The sequence below is a fragment of the Strongylocentrotus purpuratus genome, unplaced genomic scaffold, assembly GCF_000002235.5.
Source record: "Strongylocentrotus purpuratus isolate Spur 01 unplaced genomic scaffold, Spur_5.0 spur5_scaffold_5, whole genome shotgun sequence".
Classification (NCBI taxonomy): Eukaryota; Metazoa; Echinodermata; class Echinoidea; order Camarodonta; family Strongylocentrotidae; genus Strongylocentrotus; species Strongylocentrotus purpuratus.
Genome location: NW_022145611.1, coordinates 25,298,730 through 25,318,939, shown reverse-complemented (window position 1 = coordinate 25,318,939; position 20,210 = coordinate 25,298,730). Strand labels below are relative to the sequence as shown.

The 20,210-nt window shown below is 36.6% G+C and overlaps 1 protein-coding gene across 1 annotated transcript; it reads left to right on the top strand.

The window, feature by feature from the left end:
* The first annotated feature begins 14,380 nt into the window (after positions 1 to 14,380).
* On the top strand, positions 14,381 to 18,670 carry LOC105441431 (histamine H2 receptor-like). Its single transcript, XM_011672528.2, has 2 exons — positions 14,381 to 15,481; positions 18,159 to 18,670. The coding sequence occupies exons 1-2, from the start codon at positions 14,737 to 14,739 to the stop codon at positions 18,668 to 18,670; spliced, it is 1,257 nt and encodes a 418-aa protein (XP_011670830.2). The 5' UTR covers positions 14,381 to 14,736.
* Positions 18,671 to 20,210: the final 1,540 nt, after the last annotated feature.

Below are 20,210 nucleotides of genomic sequence, written 5' to 3'. Positions count from 1 at the left end.
AAAAGTTGTTTGTGTATTTTCCACATTCCACAAGATTGACAATGATCCATCTGCATGGATGCCCGAAGTTCTGTTCATCCAAGTCTTTAGCAAATACAATATTCTACTATTTGACCTTTTCAAATGGATACATGTACATGTAGGTTCACCTGAAAAATTAATCACCGTTATCCTTTTGGGTAGAGGCAAGGCAAGTTTGCATTAATACTGAATGATTAAACTCAGGTTGTCATCCTCCTTATGATTTCTTTGAATCAATAATAACCTTTTATGAGACTCAATGGACCTGTAAGGCTCAATCGTGCAAATGGAATTGCTTCAAGCACTTAGCCCTGTGCATAGGGATGTAACATTATTCTCAGAGATATAAGCAGGGCATGTATTATACATGTAGAAATGTCGAAGTCGAGTGGTTTAAGCACTTGACTGGAAATTTGAAGGTCGTGGTCCGATCCCTGAAACGGCACTAATGTCCTTTGGCAAGGCATTAATCTACATTTGCCACACCCAACCTAGGTGAGGTAAATGGGTACCTGGCAGGAATTCATTCCTTGAAATGCTAGAGCGCTGTAATGTAAATAGATATAAATATGTTCCTTGTTGCAGTGAAAAACTTAATGAAGAATGTGCACACATGCTTATGTTTTACTTTACTGCTGACAGTACTTGCACAATAAATATGATTGAGATCTGGTAATTGTACCTCATCACCTCCACAAGTTCCAGGAAGCTTCTCGGGTAAAGAAAGAAAGAAAAACACCTGTCATTTAACTGTTACCAAGAATATCTTGTCATATCGTTACCCAAGTAACACCTTATCATAAAGGGGGTATGGATAGCATACGTGCTGGAGTGCTCACTAAAATATAAAGAAAATGTGTTGTTTGTGTAATCTGACCTGCCTGTTCTGTAACTGTCCAATCCTTGATTAAAAATCTCATGCACAGCAGTAAATTATCCTTGGAAAATGCAGGGCTAGGTAGTTGTACTATACGTACATTGGCATAATATTCTTGGGACTTTGTAAGTAGATGCTCAATGACTGAGCTAACTATCCCTGAAATCTACACCATTGGTCCATAAAAAACAAATTTCAAAGTGACACAGATCACTTTGATGTGGGAGTGACTTTATGATTTAGAGGAAATATTAAATATCGCCGTAGCTCAAGGCACATTTATCATTTTTCTCCTTTATATTATTTATTTTTATGGTATTCACTCTCATCACTCCAAAAATGGAGGGCAACATGTTTCACTTTGCACAGTGGAAACACTAATCATCCTAATTTTAAGTCAAAATATGAAAACTTGTTAAAATCAGTGTATTTTTTTATAAATATTTTTTTTAAAAGTCGTCCAGCTTTATGGGCAGTCATGCTGCCTGGTTTCTAGACTACGTTAGAGAATACGATGTATTAATCTGCGCATAAGACAGCATTTCAAAAGACGTGGCTCAGTTTTCATGGCGTCAAGTTCCCAATTACTGTTTGCCCATTCTACCCTTCTACCAGCAGACTTGGAGGTCTTCTTTTCTTTTCCAGATCGACAGATCAACCATTTTCCCTTCCCTCTCAGTGGGTGGCTATTAATATTTACCTATGATTTCAGGTTGATCAATATCAGAAGCACATTGCTTAAAAGATGATAACTAATTAAATATGATGAGGCTCAAGTTACATGGAGAAGGGGGAAGAGGAAATGGAGCGGACTGAATGAGCATCTTTTTAATAAGGAGCATGAAACTGTCTAGTTTGTCATTCCATATATATTTCATTCATAAGACCTACAAGCAAAATTTGATAAATCCAAAATCACCATCCATACTGCCCATGAGCCCACATCCTAGTGACATTCAGCATGATCTTTTGTTGATTTTTGTTCAAAGTGTCCCTACAGAGGAAAAAGAATTACACAGTAGAACTCTTGAACAGATAATGGAGACAATGGTGTTTTATTTTCCTTTATTGCTAACAAGTAACAGCGCATGATATATAGAAACCTTGGGACCAAATGCTTCAGGAAGTTAAGGCTGCCTTTTGAGAGACTGGGTTATTTAGTGCCTTACATTGGGGCACAAGTGCATAACTTGGTATTGAACCAGGCATTTCTGGTTACGAGACCAACACTCTACTACTGAGCCTTCAGGCCTCCACATTCTCTATGTACATGAGAATACTAGATTGCACCAGCCCTCTTCCAAACATAGGCAATCTCCCAACTTTTGTTCACCTTCTCTGCTACTGAAAGATCATGTCAGCTAATATTTTCCTTTCATTAGCAAGGATGTTCCTCGATATACTCTAGTCTTGCTTATAGGCGGCCAGTATTCCTTTCTTGTCCATTTTACACATAGAGTTTGGTTTCATTTACATGCATGTGTAGCTTATATATTTACAGTAGTTCATGAATTCCTTTGAACGTTATTAACAGAAAGCATAAATGTGCATTGTTTCAATAACAAGAAGTGATTTTCAATGCACAATTGGGCTTTCGAGATAACATATTCTTTTTTCATTAAATAGCTATGAAATGCGGCTTCATAGTTCCAATCAACAATAACCAATGAAAGAAAACACATGCTAATGAGATACCAGTATACATAAACATTTTAAAAGGTAGTGCTTACAGAGGAGACACTTGCAGTTTAACAACCGTTTTTTATGACTTAAACTTCTGCTTAATCTTATTCATGCCCTTGTTGCAAAACCAGGGAGGGAATAGAGGTTTCACTTAAAACCTAAACTAAAACCTCATGGCTATATCAATTATGAGGTGCTTCCATCATCTAAAGAATACTGGACTGCTCCCCTCCCCATCCCCCTCCAGCACAGAGTACATTAGGGACATGTATAAGCATTATCGTGTAAGACCTACTTTACAGAGGGGCAAATTGGATGACCCATTTGTTCAGAGGGAGGGAGGGAGGAGAGAGAAAACCTTGGACGGTCGGTCTTCCAGCGATGAGAGGAGGTAAAAACTTGATCATGACCGGGGGGTGATGAGGGATCATTTCATCCGCTTCTCTGGAAGGCATTACACGACATGTGTAACTCAAGAATCCAATTTCTACCTGTAGAGATCTTGGCATTAGAATGAATTTTTTTCATCACTATAAATGTTGATATAGGATAAAATTTTCATCACTGTTGCTGCTGGTAGTAAGAGGATATTGTTTCTCAAACCCCTGAATAGTCAATAGATAGTAGAGCATGTGCATTGTTCACAACAAAGCACTTGTGTAACTCTGTTTACGGTACTTGCCAAGATTCTGGAGCCATGAGAAAAACTAAGTCTACAGTACATGTATTCAGTTATAGAATTCAAGGGAACTGAATTAAATAACCAACATCAAATGAGATATACATGTATGGTAATCAGAGATTTATTTGTGAAAAAGGCAAAGAAAAATATTTCACAAGGCAATTCCCCTTTTGGCACACTGACCAACTCTTTCAGTCATTTTGAGAGGGATTTTTTGTTCATTTAATTTGGTTTCATTTTACCTTGAAAAGGAATAGTACCTGCCACCTGTTCCAAAATGTGACATCTACTTTAGATATAGACTTATCATGCAAGGTTGTCGGGAATATTGTTAATACAGACTTCTGCAATAACGTCTTCTCTTAAAGCATTTTAATCTACTATGCTGCCCAACATTCAGTGCAGATATGGAAAACCTAAACCATTATGCCAACTGACACATAACAGAGATTTGAACCACCATTCAAATCTTTCTTATCTCTCTTATGTGTTAATGTTATAATTATATCACACTCTTGCAACACAATTGGCCTACATGTAAATGAGGTAACATAACAATATCTTGACAGTCTTAGTGATATAAAAACAAAAATGTTTGTGATGAGCTTCTTACACTGATGCCACATATACATGTACATACATGCAAGGAGCTCATGGGCAATGGTTTACGAAATATGCCTTTGAGACATACAATGTAGGTCAATTTCAATTCAATCAAAAGATGTTTATAATTCTTCTGATTTGATAGACTGAATTACTGAGAAAGATGAAGAAAAAACGAAATAGAAACAGATGATTGAATACAAGTTTCAGTGCACTAATGTCCTTTGGCAAGGCATTAATCTTCATTTGCCACACTCGACCCAGGTGAGGTAAATGGGTACCTGGCAGGAATTAATTCCTTGAAATGCTGGAGCGCTGTAGTGGCAGCTAGGCTAAAGCTGGGGTAATAATAAGTGCGCCTCGGAATAGAATTTCTAGATAGAGGGCGCTATAGAAATGCCTATTAATATTGTTATTATGAATATGTAATGTAATAACTCTAAATGTCAACATGCTCAAATGCAATTTGTTCTTGGTGTGGTTGAACGTATCCATTAGTGAGCATGTCTTTGTCCAATCTTAGTGCATAACACAGCAATGTTCTCTGAGAGAAGCTTTGCAGTTTGGCTTTGCGTCTATAGTTTGTATACTCGATGTCAGCAAAGTGGTCTCATGGTCATTAAATTCACATCATCATGCTATCATTTAAAAGGATGATTGCACATCCAACCATGCTGAAGTAAGCTAAAGAAACTGCTCTAACATACCAAGTAGTGTTGAACTTCAATGATATCAAAGGATGGCATGCATAGTCTCAAAAAGAGTGGAAAATACAATTTAAAGCGGAAGAGAAATTCTAAGGATGAGAAGCTAATTGACAGTTGACTAATCACTGTTAAGAGAGATTATAAGGACTCAATAGAGATTCAAAGTGCCCATGAAATTGAACTGCAGAGTCCTTTTTGACACATACTGTAAGTCTGTCAAAAAGATCTAAATTGACAATTTCAAATGCAAGAAAATTACTACGAGGAGAATGCTTATAATGGATACTACACAATAACATTAATGTCCCTCAATCAATTCTACAGAGTATACTAACCAAAGTGACTGGTGATGAATGTGTATTTTCTCCATCCATTTCCAAAGAGAGCTTTAACAAATATTGTAGGTATTCCAAGTCAAGTGCCTTTCAAATTAAAATGCAGAGTATGGTCTATAGAAAAGAGTGGAATTCTAAATGCTAAGCTTACAAAAAAAATGAGAGGATGTCTCATAGAAATGGAAAATTATTATCCTTTTCAGGACAGCTCAATATGGATGACTTGATCATTCTCCAGACAGCTCAAAAACTATGCATAGACATTCAAAGTGCATTTTTATTTTTAAAAAAATCAATTTCATGTTTTACATACAAGTCTCTTTGAGGGAGCAAAAGCCTTATTTCATAATGTAAGAAAATGATGAACATTGACATTTACATCCTACTATTTATCATGATATACCAAAACATCTACAAATCTAGTTACTTCACTTTTACTCTAAATAATGATATCAAAATGTACCATGCTCTCACTCTTCATACACATTCTGTTGTGTCAAGAATATTGATGTGTCTTACTATCTGTAAAAAATGAGCACATTTGCAGACTCAGTTTCACTTTATACTTAATGTTAGTGAAGTGAAGTAGGAAAATATAATTTACCTGGATATACTGTTCAATTTCACTTTGCTGGAGATAAGTAATAAGTATCTATGTATCCTATTACATGAGACTTAAGGGGACACAGCTACTGATGTTTGTTTGAAAATAACATTGAAGAGATAATAATTGATGTTCTTGACAACTGTAATTGAAATTTGGAGTACAAAATCAGGCACTATCGGTTTCTGTCAGCCCTCATTCAGCTCTCGTGCTTCAATTTCACTTGAGCAAATCGAATCACAAGGGGGCTTTTAAGTGGATGTTTGGCTGACAGGTAGGTTTACCCATAAATCATGCACTACTTTACATGCACATACGCAAACACAAATGCTACCCAAAACCTGTCACATGAAAAAAGAAATTCCACTTTCCTTTGTATTCATGTTCGAATCTCATATATTTGGAACAGCGGTTTAGAACAAGAAAGAATATATGAAAACATGACATATTCTATTACAAAACTGACTGCAAAAATAGAGTAACATGATTAAAAGCAACATGATGACTGACATAAGAATGATGTCGAGCTAGAAAATAACGTTTGTTTGCATGGCAGTGAGATGACTAGCACAAAAGCAGACTTTACCAGTTTTGCCTGGCTGGCTGGATAGCAAGCTTGCATTGAACTGGATTCTTCATCAAGGTACACAACTGTTCGATTGCCTTGCTCGACTTCTCTTGACAACTTAATCGATGCCAAACACTCAACTCTTTTTGTTCCTTTCCTCTCTTACAAACAACTATCAAGTAGACTAAAAATGGACCTCTTGAAGAAGAAGAAAAAAACATGATACATTTACAGCTTAACCTTGAAAGCAAATCTGCCATTCAGATTGAAAATTGTTCTTTAATTGAAATCAAAATAAGATGCAATGGCTAAAAGAAAGTGTACAAAGGATTTGAAACATAGGGAAAAGCTATACAAATTAGCAAGTAAAATATACCTTTCCACTCAAAATGGTAATCATTGTTGCAGTTTTGTAATAGGATTATGGACAACCATGAAAAATAGGATAGTAAAATCTCAGATTTTCTTTATAGCGGCAACATCAAATGCTTCTGAAAAGTAAATCATTGTAAAATCTCACTTACACTAAGGATGTCAATGTACAGTACATGAATAAATTGTGTATTATGATTTTGTGAAACTTATCACATTTTAATGCCTTGGGGAAATTAATTCTTTCCCTTCAAACAAAAATAGAGACATAAAATATCTGTTCTGCAATGTAATGCAGGTCCATGTACTAGCAATACTGATAATTACATGGCAAAGAAACATCATACAGTCGACTGAGAAATCAAAATTTGTCATGAGCCATGACAAGAAAACTCGGGTGTAATCAACCCCATTAACCGTTCTGTCAACTAGCAAAATCAAATTACAATGGAAGACTGAAATAATTACTTCTCCAAATGAAAGAGAATTATGAACCAAATTAAATATTGGATTGCTTCTTAATGCTAAACATCATTTTAACTTCAGAGAGCATCATCTACGTGGAGGTATCATAGAACTTTAGAAGTGTAAACAAAGTCTGTTGTTTTGCCCCTTCACTCATTGTCTTTGAAGTGCTTACTCTGAGGAAGATCGTGCAACAAAATTCTGCATCATGTATTGTATCTTCTGATGTAACATGACCTGGTTTCAAGGTCCATGACAACATCTATTTTTACTCAGGCAAAGAGAGAAAGAGAAAGTGTGACAGTGAGAAAGAGAGAAAGAAAGAAAGAGACAAAGAGAGAGAGAGAGAGAGAAAGAAAGAGACAAAAAGAGAGAGAGAGAGAGAGAGCAACCTGAAACAAAAATTGAGGGTTTCAAAGGGTAATGCCCCTAATCAAGGTTGTAGGCGCTGTGTTAATAGATGATTTAATCTTCTATATTTGCAACAAAAAAATAGCAACATTGTTGTTATGAAAGAGGTAATACGCTCAGCCATAATAACTGCTTGAGGCCATATAGCATAAAATATGAAGCAATATATCAGTATCAACAGCATGTACATTTTTGTGAAGACCTTAATTTGCCATATCAAAAATATGTATTCCATTGAATATCTTGAGGTCTTTTCCCTAAGGCTACCATCTAAAAGGGGCATTGTGGTGATAAATTTGAAAGTGATGAACACAAAAATTAACTAGAAGCTAACAATGTGGAGGTGACTTTGGACTACCCGACACCTGCATCGGAGGTATGTCAGTAGCTTGCTTCCAAACACATGTTTCAGAACTTAAACCAGAGCTGATAGGCATAATAATACCTCTGAAACCCCAGGCATAACAGGCACTGGCGACTCGACACTTCTTGTGTAAATGGTTTCATAATTACCAATTAAAGATATAAATACCAGGTCCGTTGACGGAGAGGGAAGTGTTTGGAAAGTGAGATCACCCCAACCGTTTTCCTATTCCGTAGAGGAATTAACTCTGAACTCCAGCCATCTTCTTCCACAAATCGAATAGGCAATTATGCCAGGGTGAGGGTCTGTTAGAACAGGGAGGTTGATGCAATACAATCTGTGATTGGTAAATCTGGAGGTCTCTCTCATGATCTGTTTTTCTTCAACTATCATGTTGTGATGGACGATGGTTGCAGGTTACAAAGTCAAAGTTCCACCCCCCCCCACCCCACACACACACACACACACACACATACAAAAAACAGGAGGGAAGAAAGACTATAACAGAAATATGTACTATCAACAACAACGAAAAAACATGCCATAAAGAACAAAGAAGAAACACGCCATAAAGAACAACAAAAGAATATACAACAGTCAACATCTATGCTTTATATGGTAGGGCTTTTGTTAATGTGAAAATTATTCAAATAAGTCATTGATAAAAGTTAGGTTGTGAAGAAAATGAGATACATTATAAGTATACTACACAAAAAAGGAGCGCTAAAATGAAACTGCATTTTCTCAGTTATTCCATATCTACCATAGATTACGTCTACCCATATAATTTCAGTCCCCATTAAGACATCGTCACTGGAAAGCCAGAAGGCATTAACTCTATGTTGAATGATATAAGTTACTGCCTTCTGACTCTCAGCTGATAATATTATTTTTCACAAGTAAATACCATTTATGAGTGTTTCTACATCTACCATAGATAGAAAATAGTAATCAAAATATATTCCATTTGCTGACGACACTTCATAGCTTATTAATGATTTTGCCACAATGTGCCCTGTTGTGACATGAAGCAATATACATATAGACAGCCTTCTGGAAAAGGCAGAGGCAAAACAAGAGGCATACATGTTAACATTGTCCAAGTCACAACATACAGAATAACCGTAGGGGCGTTTGTTTTACTTGTAAAAGGATTGATTTTTTGCTGTATTTTCAAAATGGATTACTATGTCAAGTCTACATGGGGCATGACAGATCTGTTAAATTTCTACACATTTGTTTTTCTTCAAGTTTTTCTTCTATTTATTGTACATGTTCAAGGAGAACACAACCCTGCAAAAGAACTAGCAAATCCAATCAATCTTTTTTTTTTCATCTTGAAATTACTTTGCACGAAAATCAATCTCGAAAAGCGACAGAAGTCCTACTTTCTTTTGTTATTTTCCTGTGCAATTTCTGGTTGCATGTAAATGCAACAGGATTCATACCTATAATCTTTTCACTTCTACAACTCTCTAAGGTATTGTACTACATTCAGACAAAAACAAATCTGTAATTCGTCCCTATTTTCACAAAGTGACGGTAGTGAGGAAAATTGTAAAGCAAAGTGAATGCGATTTTTATTCACTACCGTCACTTCGTGAAAATAGGGACGAATTGTCTTGCCAACAACAGATCATTTACAGTATTAGTATCATGAGCAAAAAACAATCCAATAAAAATCGATCTATTCCCTCTGGTAACAGATGGATTTAAGACAACTGTACTAACTTCTACTAAAAAAAAAAGAAGAAAATTCCAAGAAAACGTGACTATGGAACTATTTGGGGAAGATATTACATTGCATCTTGCTATACAGCTATGACTAAAAAAATACCCTTTGTATTTGATCTACTCCTCCTTTCTGAATTTATAGTAGCTGTACTAGCAGAATAATACAAGTGAAGCAAAAGCTGTGAACCCTCACTGAATATAAGAATTACCTATATTAAATCTACATGGTTTTTTTTTTTCTCTTTCTATTTACATCCCATTATAAGAGCTGAGTATTGATTATTTCCAACAACCAAAATTTGTGGCGGAAAATCATGGACAAAATGGGCCAATAAACACAAAATTGCTCTAGAACCCCTTTCCTCCTTACAAGACCTATAAGGCTGTTGATGAACTTTATAGAGTAATTTTCTATGGCCGTTGCCTCACTCCAGAGAGTAAAGGTTGGAATTTATGAGTGGCTGGTCAGTGATTAAAGAGACCACTTCAACATGTCATTAGTTACTAGGGTACATCATCTGTTGAGGGCCAGAAGGGCACTACCCCTATGTAGAGGTAGATGGGTTGAAGACCTTTTGACTCTTATATAGTCCATCTAATGAATGTCATCAGGGGATACACTGGCTATGGCATGGTGGCCGAGGATACTTCAGATGGTTCACATTTCATAGGCAAGCTCCCAAATCAAATTTTTCAAATTGCATGTGCTTCTCGTTATAATGAAATTGCATGGCAAAATGGATGGCTCCTGAAAAACTTGGTACAGAATGATGTTCAAGGTTCCTCTTTATTTGCTTGAAAATGCATTTGAAGCATTCACTAATCTAACATGAAAGAAACACATAGTGCAAGAGCATTTGAAACAAAGTTTTGGTTGATCTTTTGCATTAAACAACTTCATAAAAGAACGAACACAAGTTTGATACATATTCATCTTTATAACATCACTTTCAAATCTACATTGTTGATTTTTAAAATTATTTTATTAATCCATTAATCCCTTCAGACACATGTTAAGACAAACATGGCACCTGTATATTTATACAAAATCTGTTCGAGGACAGTAAAGTTTAGTGTTGCTGAAATGATCAATGGGTTTGTCTGGGGTTCACACTGAACAAGCACATACACAGGAACGGAATATTCACAGTTCAATCAAGATGCCTAATAGCCACAAGGATGATTTCTACTAATTTAGCAATGAGGACATGAACTAAAATTAGTCTGAACTTGCAGAACTGCCAAGTCCTGACATCAGGACGAGGGAACAACCTTCGCAGTGTTTCACATAACACCTCGTTATGACAGTTTAGATTTCTGAGCAGTTCTACTTGGCATCTCAGCTGCCTCCTGACTGCAATGAATGTCGTCTTGTCGCCCTGGGAATCGATACCGAGGCGCTAAGCATCAATTTGACCTTCTAATCTTACCAAGAAGCTGGGCAGATCTATATGTCTACAGTAATTATGCTTTTGAAGGGAATAGGCCAAAAATCAATTACACTTGGGATGCCCCACAAGTGCCTGTAGATCTACATCAATCGCTCTGCTTTTCAAGTTTTCATTTAGCTGGGCAATGAAGAGGAATGCCTCACAAGTGCATGTAGATCTACATCAATTGCTATTCTTTTCAAGTTTTCATTTTGCTGAGTAGTTAAGAGTGAAGGATATTGTATATCAATACCAAAATACATGTATTACACCAGACAATAGTTCTACATGTTGCTTCAAAAGGCTCACACACTCAATTTCAATTGCACGAGACCGATATATTATGCACTAAAGTAAAATACTAGACACAATTACAAAAATGGGAAAGTGAAATTTCCAATTTCCCGATTCAAAAGAATGCCTCTCATTTTCTTGCTACCAAGTGTTTGGAACGGCCCATATACCCCCCCCCCCCCTTCCATCCTCTTTTTGTGTAACTGACACCTCTGATCTAAATTCTTAAGCTGCGAGGAACTGCAGTGTAACTGAGCATACCAGCGCTTGATGAGATCAGTCAATACCTGTTCATTCAAATGGTTTCAACCATCATCTACTTCAGCTTCACAGCTCGCTATCTTTTAATTGATTAATTGTGAGCAAACAATGACCAGCAAAGTGATTAGTTAATGACCCACAAGGAGAAGTACAATTTTGTGTGTAAGAGTGTAAAATGATCATTACTCAGTGTAAGCCAAGATACAAACTTCAGCGCAAATGTACCCAAGAGACAACTTTTGGTTGATGACAATCAGATCAGTTCTTTTTTTTTAATGTAAGAAAGTGAAAACCAGGTAAAACATACCAAATAATGTAAAAGCTGCTTCCCTTCCGCTTCCATTTCATTGCATAAGGGACACGTGGGAGTCAAATTCAACATGTTGCCTGGTGAAAGTTTCAATCCTCTTTCTTGTCAGGCAACTGATGATCTTTTCACTATGTTTGTCTTTCTCAAGCCAAAAGAGCGAGAGAGGTTGAGGTAGACAGTCATTCCTCCTCTGTTCTTGACTCTTAAATGAATTTTCTCTTAAAAGAATTATCTATCGAATATCAGTTGACAAGACGCTCCAGGGTTTCCTATATGACTGTAATACAAGGCTCTAATGTATCTATTACAGAAATAATTTTTCACTATGGGGCATGGACGCATCCATCCATCCATCCCTAGAGTTACAGGCCTGCTTGATGGTGAAAGTTTAAGAAGTGGCTTTTGTAAAACCCTCCTGGGCAGGTTAACACAAAATCTTCAAAGGATCTTTAAAAAAAACTTTCCTTGAAACAGGAATTGTAAGTGATGGGGGGGGGGGTGTGAGAAATAATGTATTGTGTAACCATGACAGAGGAAATTGTATTGACATAATCATGTTACATTGACCAAACTCACATCAGTTCATTTTCAAGTAGCTGGTGATGGAGTCAAAATACTGCAACATATACAACACAATACTTATAAAGCAGACTTCTTCGGACGACATAATAACAACTTTTGATATCTATATCTTGATATAAAGGTTTATTGTAAAATGGATGTTTGTTTGCCCTGCAGATACATCCAGGCTTGCACAGAGAAAGCAGACCCATTAGTGACAAACAAAAGATAGCTAACTTTAGATAACAACAGTGTGTTCAAAATAAATAATCCAGGACAACATATCGTTTTCATATATTTTTATGTTTTTCCCCCCATTAAAATCCCCTACTTGCCCTATAAAGGACAACAAGAAATTTCTATTCAAGTTTTCCAATGACACTGTCACTTTGACTCTGCGATTCTGTATATGACCTTCATTTTTATTTGGGGTATCTTTTCATTTTTGTTAAAGAAAAAAACTATATCCTACAAAAATACAAAAATTTGCCATTGCTACACACAACTGCAATGATTTACCACTTCATATCTGAACGAACCTTAAATCAACTCATGGGCTAAATGTTGCACCAAACCCTTTTGATTTTCCAATGCAGAGAATAATTTAAGTATTTATAAAACGAAACTCTTTTATACAAAAATTGCAATGTTCAAATTTCAAAATAGTATTTGGTTTGTTAAATAACCCCCTTTTTCATGGTGAATAGCGAAATTGTCAATAACCACTGTAGCTTTTAAGCCTGGCCAACACCAAGTAGCTTTAAAGAATGTCATTTGATTAGTTGGTGACAAAAGTTCAATGTTGTAAAATCATTTCACTTTGATTTAAATATACACAAGTGTGTGAAGTTAAGATATCAAAGAGATTACAAAGTTTGGTCTTTTAACCTCGTTCAAATTCAAAATGTTATACAAGCATGAATTTGATCAAATGCAATAACATCAAATGCAGGAAATGCAAATTAAGTGTAAAGAAATAAAAATCCACGGAGATCCATCGTGATAATATGATGCATGATGACACTTTTCTCTTCTTATCTTGCAGATTTGGGGCCCTACTGTCAGAATTTCTCACTCAAGATGCGGGGAAAATTCTGTCAACACCAAAATGAGATTCATATTTCAAGAATGACTGACAGAAGATCTTCTCAGGCGTAGAAGATATGGAAAATCAGACGCTTTATTGAATAAATGAAGTATGCGGGAGAGCACAACTCTGAAGAAACACCACGCAAGTTAAATGGAGTTTATACCATTAGCTGTAATCTGACCTCTCAAATTTGTTGGAGGGTAAATTGCTGTTAATGGGATCACATCGCATCGGAAGGCATCAGACCGAACAAGCCCTTTCTCTCTCTCTCGTTACGGCAGCGGGGCGATGCAACCTATATCAACATGACTTCATAAGAAATGATCAGAGATACTGAGACGAGACTGGGATTGTTCTGACAATAAATCAAATTCACATTGCCGGATGTTGCTGAGTCTCTCATTTTCTTTTCTGTCAGACAGGGGAACATAGCTTGAGCTCTTTGCCTCCCCATCTTAAATAGAGGAATATTGTGACTTCTTTTCAAGTTCTGACTGATTTACATGGAGCCTTGCAACAAACTCATACAGTTCAACTTTGTTAATGCAATCATTAAAAACGATGGTGGAACTCCACAGCTTGGCAGTGCTGTGTTATGACACGCTTGGAAATGCCATCCTACTGGGTAATTCGAAACCTGCATTTCAAGTGAATTTCTCGCAAGGGAATGAGCATATCTGTGTTCATGGCACGATTCAGTCAGTATGGAAATATGCTTGGCCATGATTAAATATCTTTGACTTCTACAAGAGCATGAACATTAGACGAGGCTAAGTGACATTGTTATCCAGACCTCAAGCCAAAGACAAGCTGACTGATTTTGAAGTGTGCCTTGACCGGAATCAAGTTCCAAATGATGTGCAAATGAGCGTACAGAGACTGCATTTTGGAGCCATTTGGGGGTAATCCCACACCCTTCGTGAAATGAAAGCAGACATGCTCATGCAAAAATAATTTTCTCATCCAACTACACCGAGAATTACCCAATTATCATGTCTACCCGGGTAATTCCTGCAGACCTCTGTACTGCCTGATCAAAATACTGATAATAGACCATAAAAACAACTCATATCCAGAAGGTAATTGGAATAGTAATGAAAAGTTTGCATGCGTGGACTGACTCACATGGCTTCAGAAAAAAAGCAAGTGACAGGTTGATTACTTAGGGATACTACTCCCAATGAAAGGAAACATCAGAGCTCACTAGCTAAGAAGTTGTGGGAGCAATCTGGAGTTTAAAGGGCTCTTTGAAATGATAGTTGAGAAAAGACAAAGGGTACATTTGAACACTATTCTGAAGAAAGTCACTGTTTTGTGCTCATAGAGAAACCGACATTGAAAATAGGAGCAAGATCAAACTTGCAATGGATGACCTGCTAAACTCATCCAGTCAACCTGACCCAGAGACAATGGAATCCTTAGGTCCTGCTCTAAGCTACACGCTAGGAACTTTGATGATTCTCACAGCCATTGTGACTATCTTAGGAAACCTGCTTGTCATCATCATCATTCTGCGATCACCCAAGATCCAGACCATCACATCAGGGTTCCTCCTGAACCTAGCCATCTCTGATCTCAGTACAGGAATCCTCCTGCTTCCTTTCGCAGCAGCTGTCCAATTTCATCAAGGATGGATCTACTCCTCTGAATGGTGCGGTACACTTGGATTTGTATACCTTGTCGTCGGAATTGTCTCCACATGGACTCTGGCAAGCCTGAGCATGGAGCGATTCATCGCCGTCAACCAACCTCTGAAATACCACCAGATGCTCACCAAGTCAAGAGTGTGGATTACCATATTCCTGAACTGGGCATTCGCAGTATTCATGGCTTCATTACCTTACATGTCTGGTAGCAACTACGCATATCTTCCTACTTATGGATTTTGTCTTCCAGACTTCTTTGAGAATGGGGTAGTCTCCATAGTTATACTGACAGCAGGGATATGCCTTCCGTTTGTAATTATGTGTTTGGCTTATATTTCCATTGGACGTGTGGCATGTACTCAGGCTAGGAGGAAAGTCATAGAGTGCAATGAGGATCACTGTGTCTATGTTTCGCCAAAAAACAAGGATTATCGAGCAGCAAAGATACTTGCAGCTTTGGCAGGTAAGATATTACTTTCAGATTCACTCTGTATCAATAATCTGTAAACAAAAGCAAGATGATGTGAAGATTAATCAATCACACAATTTACTTTTCAGACTCCCTCTGTATCAATGAATTGTTGGGGTTTTTGCAAAGCGAAAGGATATGAAGATTAGTCATTCTTACAATGAAAATCAAAATAAGTAGCAATTCATTTGGACAATATTACAGGCAAACAGGGAACTAGATTAAGTCTTCCATAAATTACTATTCACCAAAGAATACCTGTCATAATCATGTATAAAAAAACCCAGAAAAATAGGATGGACAAAATAACAAGAATGAGGGAAGAAAGAATTTGAAAAACAGAGAAAGAGACAGAGAAAGAAAGAATGAGAAATGGAGAGAAAAGGAGAGAAAGTGAGAGAGAGAAAGAGAGAGAGAGAAAGAGAGAGAGAGAAAGAGAGAAAGAGAGAAAGATAGAGAAAGAGAGAAAGAGAGAGAAAGAGAGAAAAAGAGAGAGAGAAAGAGAGATAGTCATGGAGTTAGAAAGTAAGATACCAAACCATCGGATTATGACGTTAAATGTCAAAATTCATGTAATTCCCTGTGATCATATAAAAAGAATTTCCATTCAGCTCAAATTTGTGAAGCGGAGAGTGTGCAGATTTTTATAGCTAGCATAATAAATACGATTAGAAGGTATTCAACCATCATAAGTTAATTAATTCATTAGCCCCCAAAGCTAATGCAAAGCCACTTACACAAGAGTGCGTGATTGAATCCAAAATGAGTGGAACACCAGTGCCAGTATGAATGAAGGTATAGGGTACAGGTGACCTTCCCATGCTTTTGTTTCATCTCAAGGTTGTTTTCTTCTTGCAAACAATTAAGCTTTGATCCGTAAACTAGAGTAATGCTGAGGCAAATTACTCATTACGCAAATTATTTACCTTCTGGGTGTTGTCAATATTTATTAAACAAAGTCCTCAATTTGGTGGAGTTTCTTCAAGCCACTTTTCTGTGGCTTTGCAAAGATTCTTTTTGATAATGAATTTAAACCTTGGAAAACAGTTTATTATTCATTTCCAATATGAACTAGGTATTCTTAATTAATTTTAATCGAATAACCTAGATAGAAAATTGTTTTAAAGAGAGTAACAAATATTCACAGTGTTATACATGTATTTGCAACAAATGAACTACCGGTATTATACTCTAGTTAGTAGTTACTCAACAAACATTACAAAACTGAATGTTCTGTCATGATAAAAAAAAATATCCTCAAGCTGTGAGAACTACATATCAGACAGAAAGGTTATTTTGGCCACATTCTGAGAAATAAGAGATCAAATTTTATCTCTCCCAAATCACTCAAAATGGCCTATAAATCTAGCAACAAATCTTGTGATCTGGAAAAAAGTGACCAGTAAGGAATTTCCCCCTTCACCCTTCATCCTTTGACTGCATGAAACCCTATCTGTCTTTCTATCACATGATCATGAAAGTGAACGGCTACCACTCAACGGTCCTCGGAGACCACTGTTTTTCGAGCGTCTTACGCTGCAAAAGATGCGGGGCAACACCAAATTAAATTCATCAGCTCCCAGGGATAGAGCGAGCATGAGCGCACGGTCCCTTTGAGCTTTCCCTGCGCTTCGGTGAGCGATACCAGCATCTCACTCTAATGGCTAACAAATCAGTTGCATTAGAATGTAATGTGCTGTTGTGCGTGTGTCATCAAAAACAGCCCATCAACAGCAGTGAGGGGGGAAAAAATAGAAAAGGAACGCGGACATTAAATTTTAATTGAATTACGGTAGAGTTGTATGGAACAGTTGAATAGCTCTCCTATTCAACTTGACACAGGAATGGTAATATAAGCCAGACATTAAATTAATTAGACAGAGGCAAGAAAATCCTTTAGTGGGAACAAGGCTAGCCTAATCTCATGACTATTAATCAACCCGTAAACATAGAATAAAACATAAAGAAAGGCTTTCATGTATGTGCAATTTATGAAAATTTGTTTAAAGCTTGAATATATGCATTTTCTACACGCAGAAGAAAAGAGTACCGTACTTGAATCATTGAGCCTTCATTTTGCTTTTCCATTTTTATTCTCTATTTCTTTCTTTTTTCAATATCAAAGTGAAACTTGCCATACTTTCTTATTTAATTAACACTATTCTTGCTGAAAAAGGCTTATTAAATTTTCAGCACACTTAACTTTTATAATACCAAAACTAATGTAAAATATACAAGAATAGAATTGTTTCTTGTTCAAATGTAAGTAAAATCTTTAAGGTCACAGGCATAAGGCTCTGCATCACATATATTTTTTTGAACCAAGGCTCTTCTTGAAAAATAATTTGATGATTGTATTGTTGCTCTCCGAAACAAGTTGTTGTAAATGTTTAGCTACCGTAATGCAGGTTAATAATGAAGACAACCTTAAACTTGACAAGAAATGACTAAAATTGTGAGTCTCTCTTCATGCTTCTCCAAGGATCATTTTGGGAAGCTCTTCAAATTTTAATTCTCACTATTTTCTGCTCTCTAAATAAAAGGAGAGGCCTTCAATACTTCAATAAAAATGTATCACTCTGTACAAAAAATTGTGGTTTTAGGGGAACTATTGCTGTGTAGTGTTTCTCATTGATCTGAATTCTATATCCATTTTCTGTTTTTGACGTAGGTGTATTTGCTATCTGCTGGCTTCCCTTCACCTTCCTGTGCAGCTGGGATACTTCTGGCCAGCGCAGGGTACCACCCCTCCTCACCTCGGTGGCATTCTGGTTCACCCTTCTCAGTTCAGCCATCAACCCCTGGCTTTACTCTATCCTTAACCGCACCTTCCGAGCAGCCATGCGCCAGCTAGTCACACAGGCTGTCCACAAGCTTCCACTCCTGCGTAACCACTTCCGTGTGGGTCCGGAGGCAGCAGCAGCATCAGCCGCCCAAGGTGGAGGCAACGCCAGTCTTGAGATGACGGAATGCCGTGATACACAGGGCAAGTGGAACAGGAGAAGCGCAAGTCAGAAGGAGAAGGAAAAGGAAGATAGGCATACCGACGAAAGGACTACTCATTCTTCAAGTATGTCGAAGAAACAGTTGCATGATAAGGAGGATCAGGACAAGAGACAGCCTTCCCAGCATATCACAGCAGTACAAGCAACAATAGAAGCTGGTCAAAAGGCAGAAGTTTAGATATTTCTAATCTCCTTTTTAATAGCAAGCTGCTTACTACTAGATATAGAGGTGATTTCTGTTTCATGGATTTTATCTTCCACTGGAAAATAAATCACACAAGTATGGTCACAGATAATCTATAAATCAATGTAAAATCGTCAACTCTTCCTACATTCCTAATGATTCAAAGATCCATGCCCAATTTTCGTTATTTAAAAAATAAATTAGCGCACTAATGTTTATTATATTGGGGGAAAATGTGGAGACTGTAGACAAACAAAATGTTTATCACTCACAGCTCTTTGCTGTGTTTTCTACAAGAATTTTGTCAATAAAGTTTGCAGTTACAGTGTATAACACAAATTCATTATGAAGAAATGTTCTAAATCTTCTTCATCTATTTTAGTTGATTTGCAATGTCTCTTAAATTTGGCACAGCAATGAGAACATCTAGTTTAAGCTTTGAAAGTTAAAAAAGATAGTAATCTTAAACACAAGATGGTATTCAATTTTCATATCACATTACTTCAGTATGTTAATATACTTTTGATATTGCTCCTTTATTTAAAAAAAAAGGAAATCCCTAAATTTTATAAGTGAGTAAAGTTTTATGAAAGTTTTTGTTTTTAAAAAGCACATGGTTTATCAATGCTCAGCAATGTGCTTGATCTTCCCACAAATACCTTAAAAATGTGAGAATGTTAACCAAATTATAACACTAATTTCTCAAAGATTGTAAACAAAAATTATTCTGTAAACGTGAGAAGCTATACATGTGCATATGTGTTCACCACTTCACAGTACATGTATGCAGATGTACAGCTCCTTGATTTCAAGGGAAATTCAACCTTAATAACAAACTACCGGTCTCTAAATTACAATGAAAATTTCAATTTTCTCATTAACTTTTTCCTCAGGGCTGTACTCAAGATATATCACAGAGAATGTGCCCTTCAATAAATCAAGATCCTGCTCGGCCACACAATTTAGAAATAATTTATTGCAGTCATTTTGTATTTGCGAACACGTGGGAGAGTTGTCTGACACTACATATATTTAATATGTAGCAGCATTTTCCAATTTTCTCTAAATTGAAATCCGTTATAGTCATCACCATTTTTGTCAAATTCCTCACTTTCTTGCTTTTTGTCCAAGTTAGATCAAACTTTGACCGAGACATTTCTGTTTCTTTTGCTTTTCCTCTGATAAACTTGCCATCGAGGATGGATTTTTTCCCTTAAATTATGAGCAAAGAAAATGAAGACATGAACTGTCTGCAAGAATACACAACATTTTAGAAACAGTTATCTTAAAGCCCCTCTAAAGTGTTGGGAGCCCCAAATTTGCCAAAAATTTGATGGCAAAATTTCAATTAGATTGTATCATAATGTGAAAGAGGATGTCATTTAAGACACACTTCTGCAAAGATTTTCCCCAAAAAAAAATGTGTTTGAAGAAAAATATTGATGAAAGAATACATAATTTGGGTTTTTCTGTTGTACACAGAAAACCTAAATTTTGTATTCCTTCATCAGTATTCGATTTCAAACACATATGT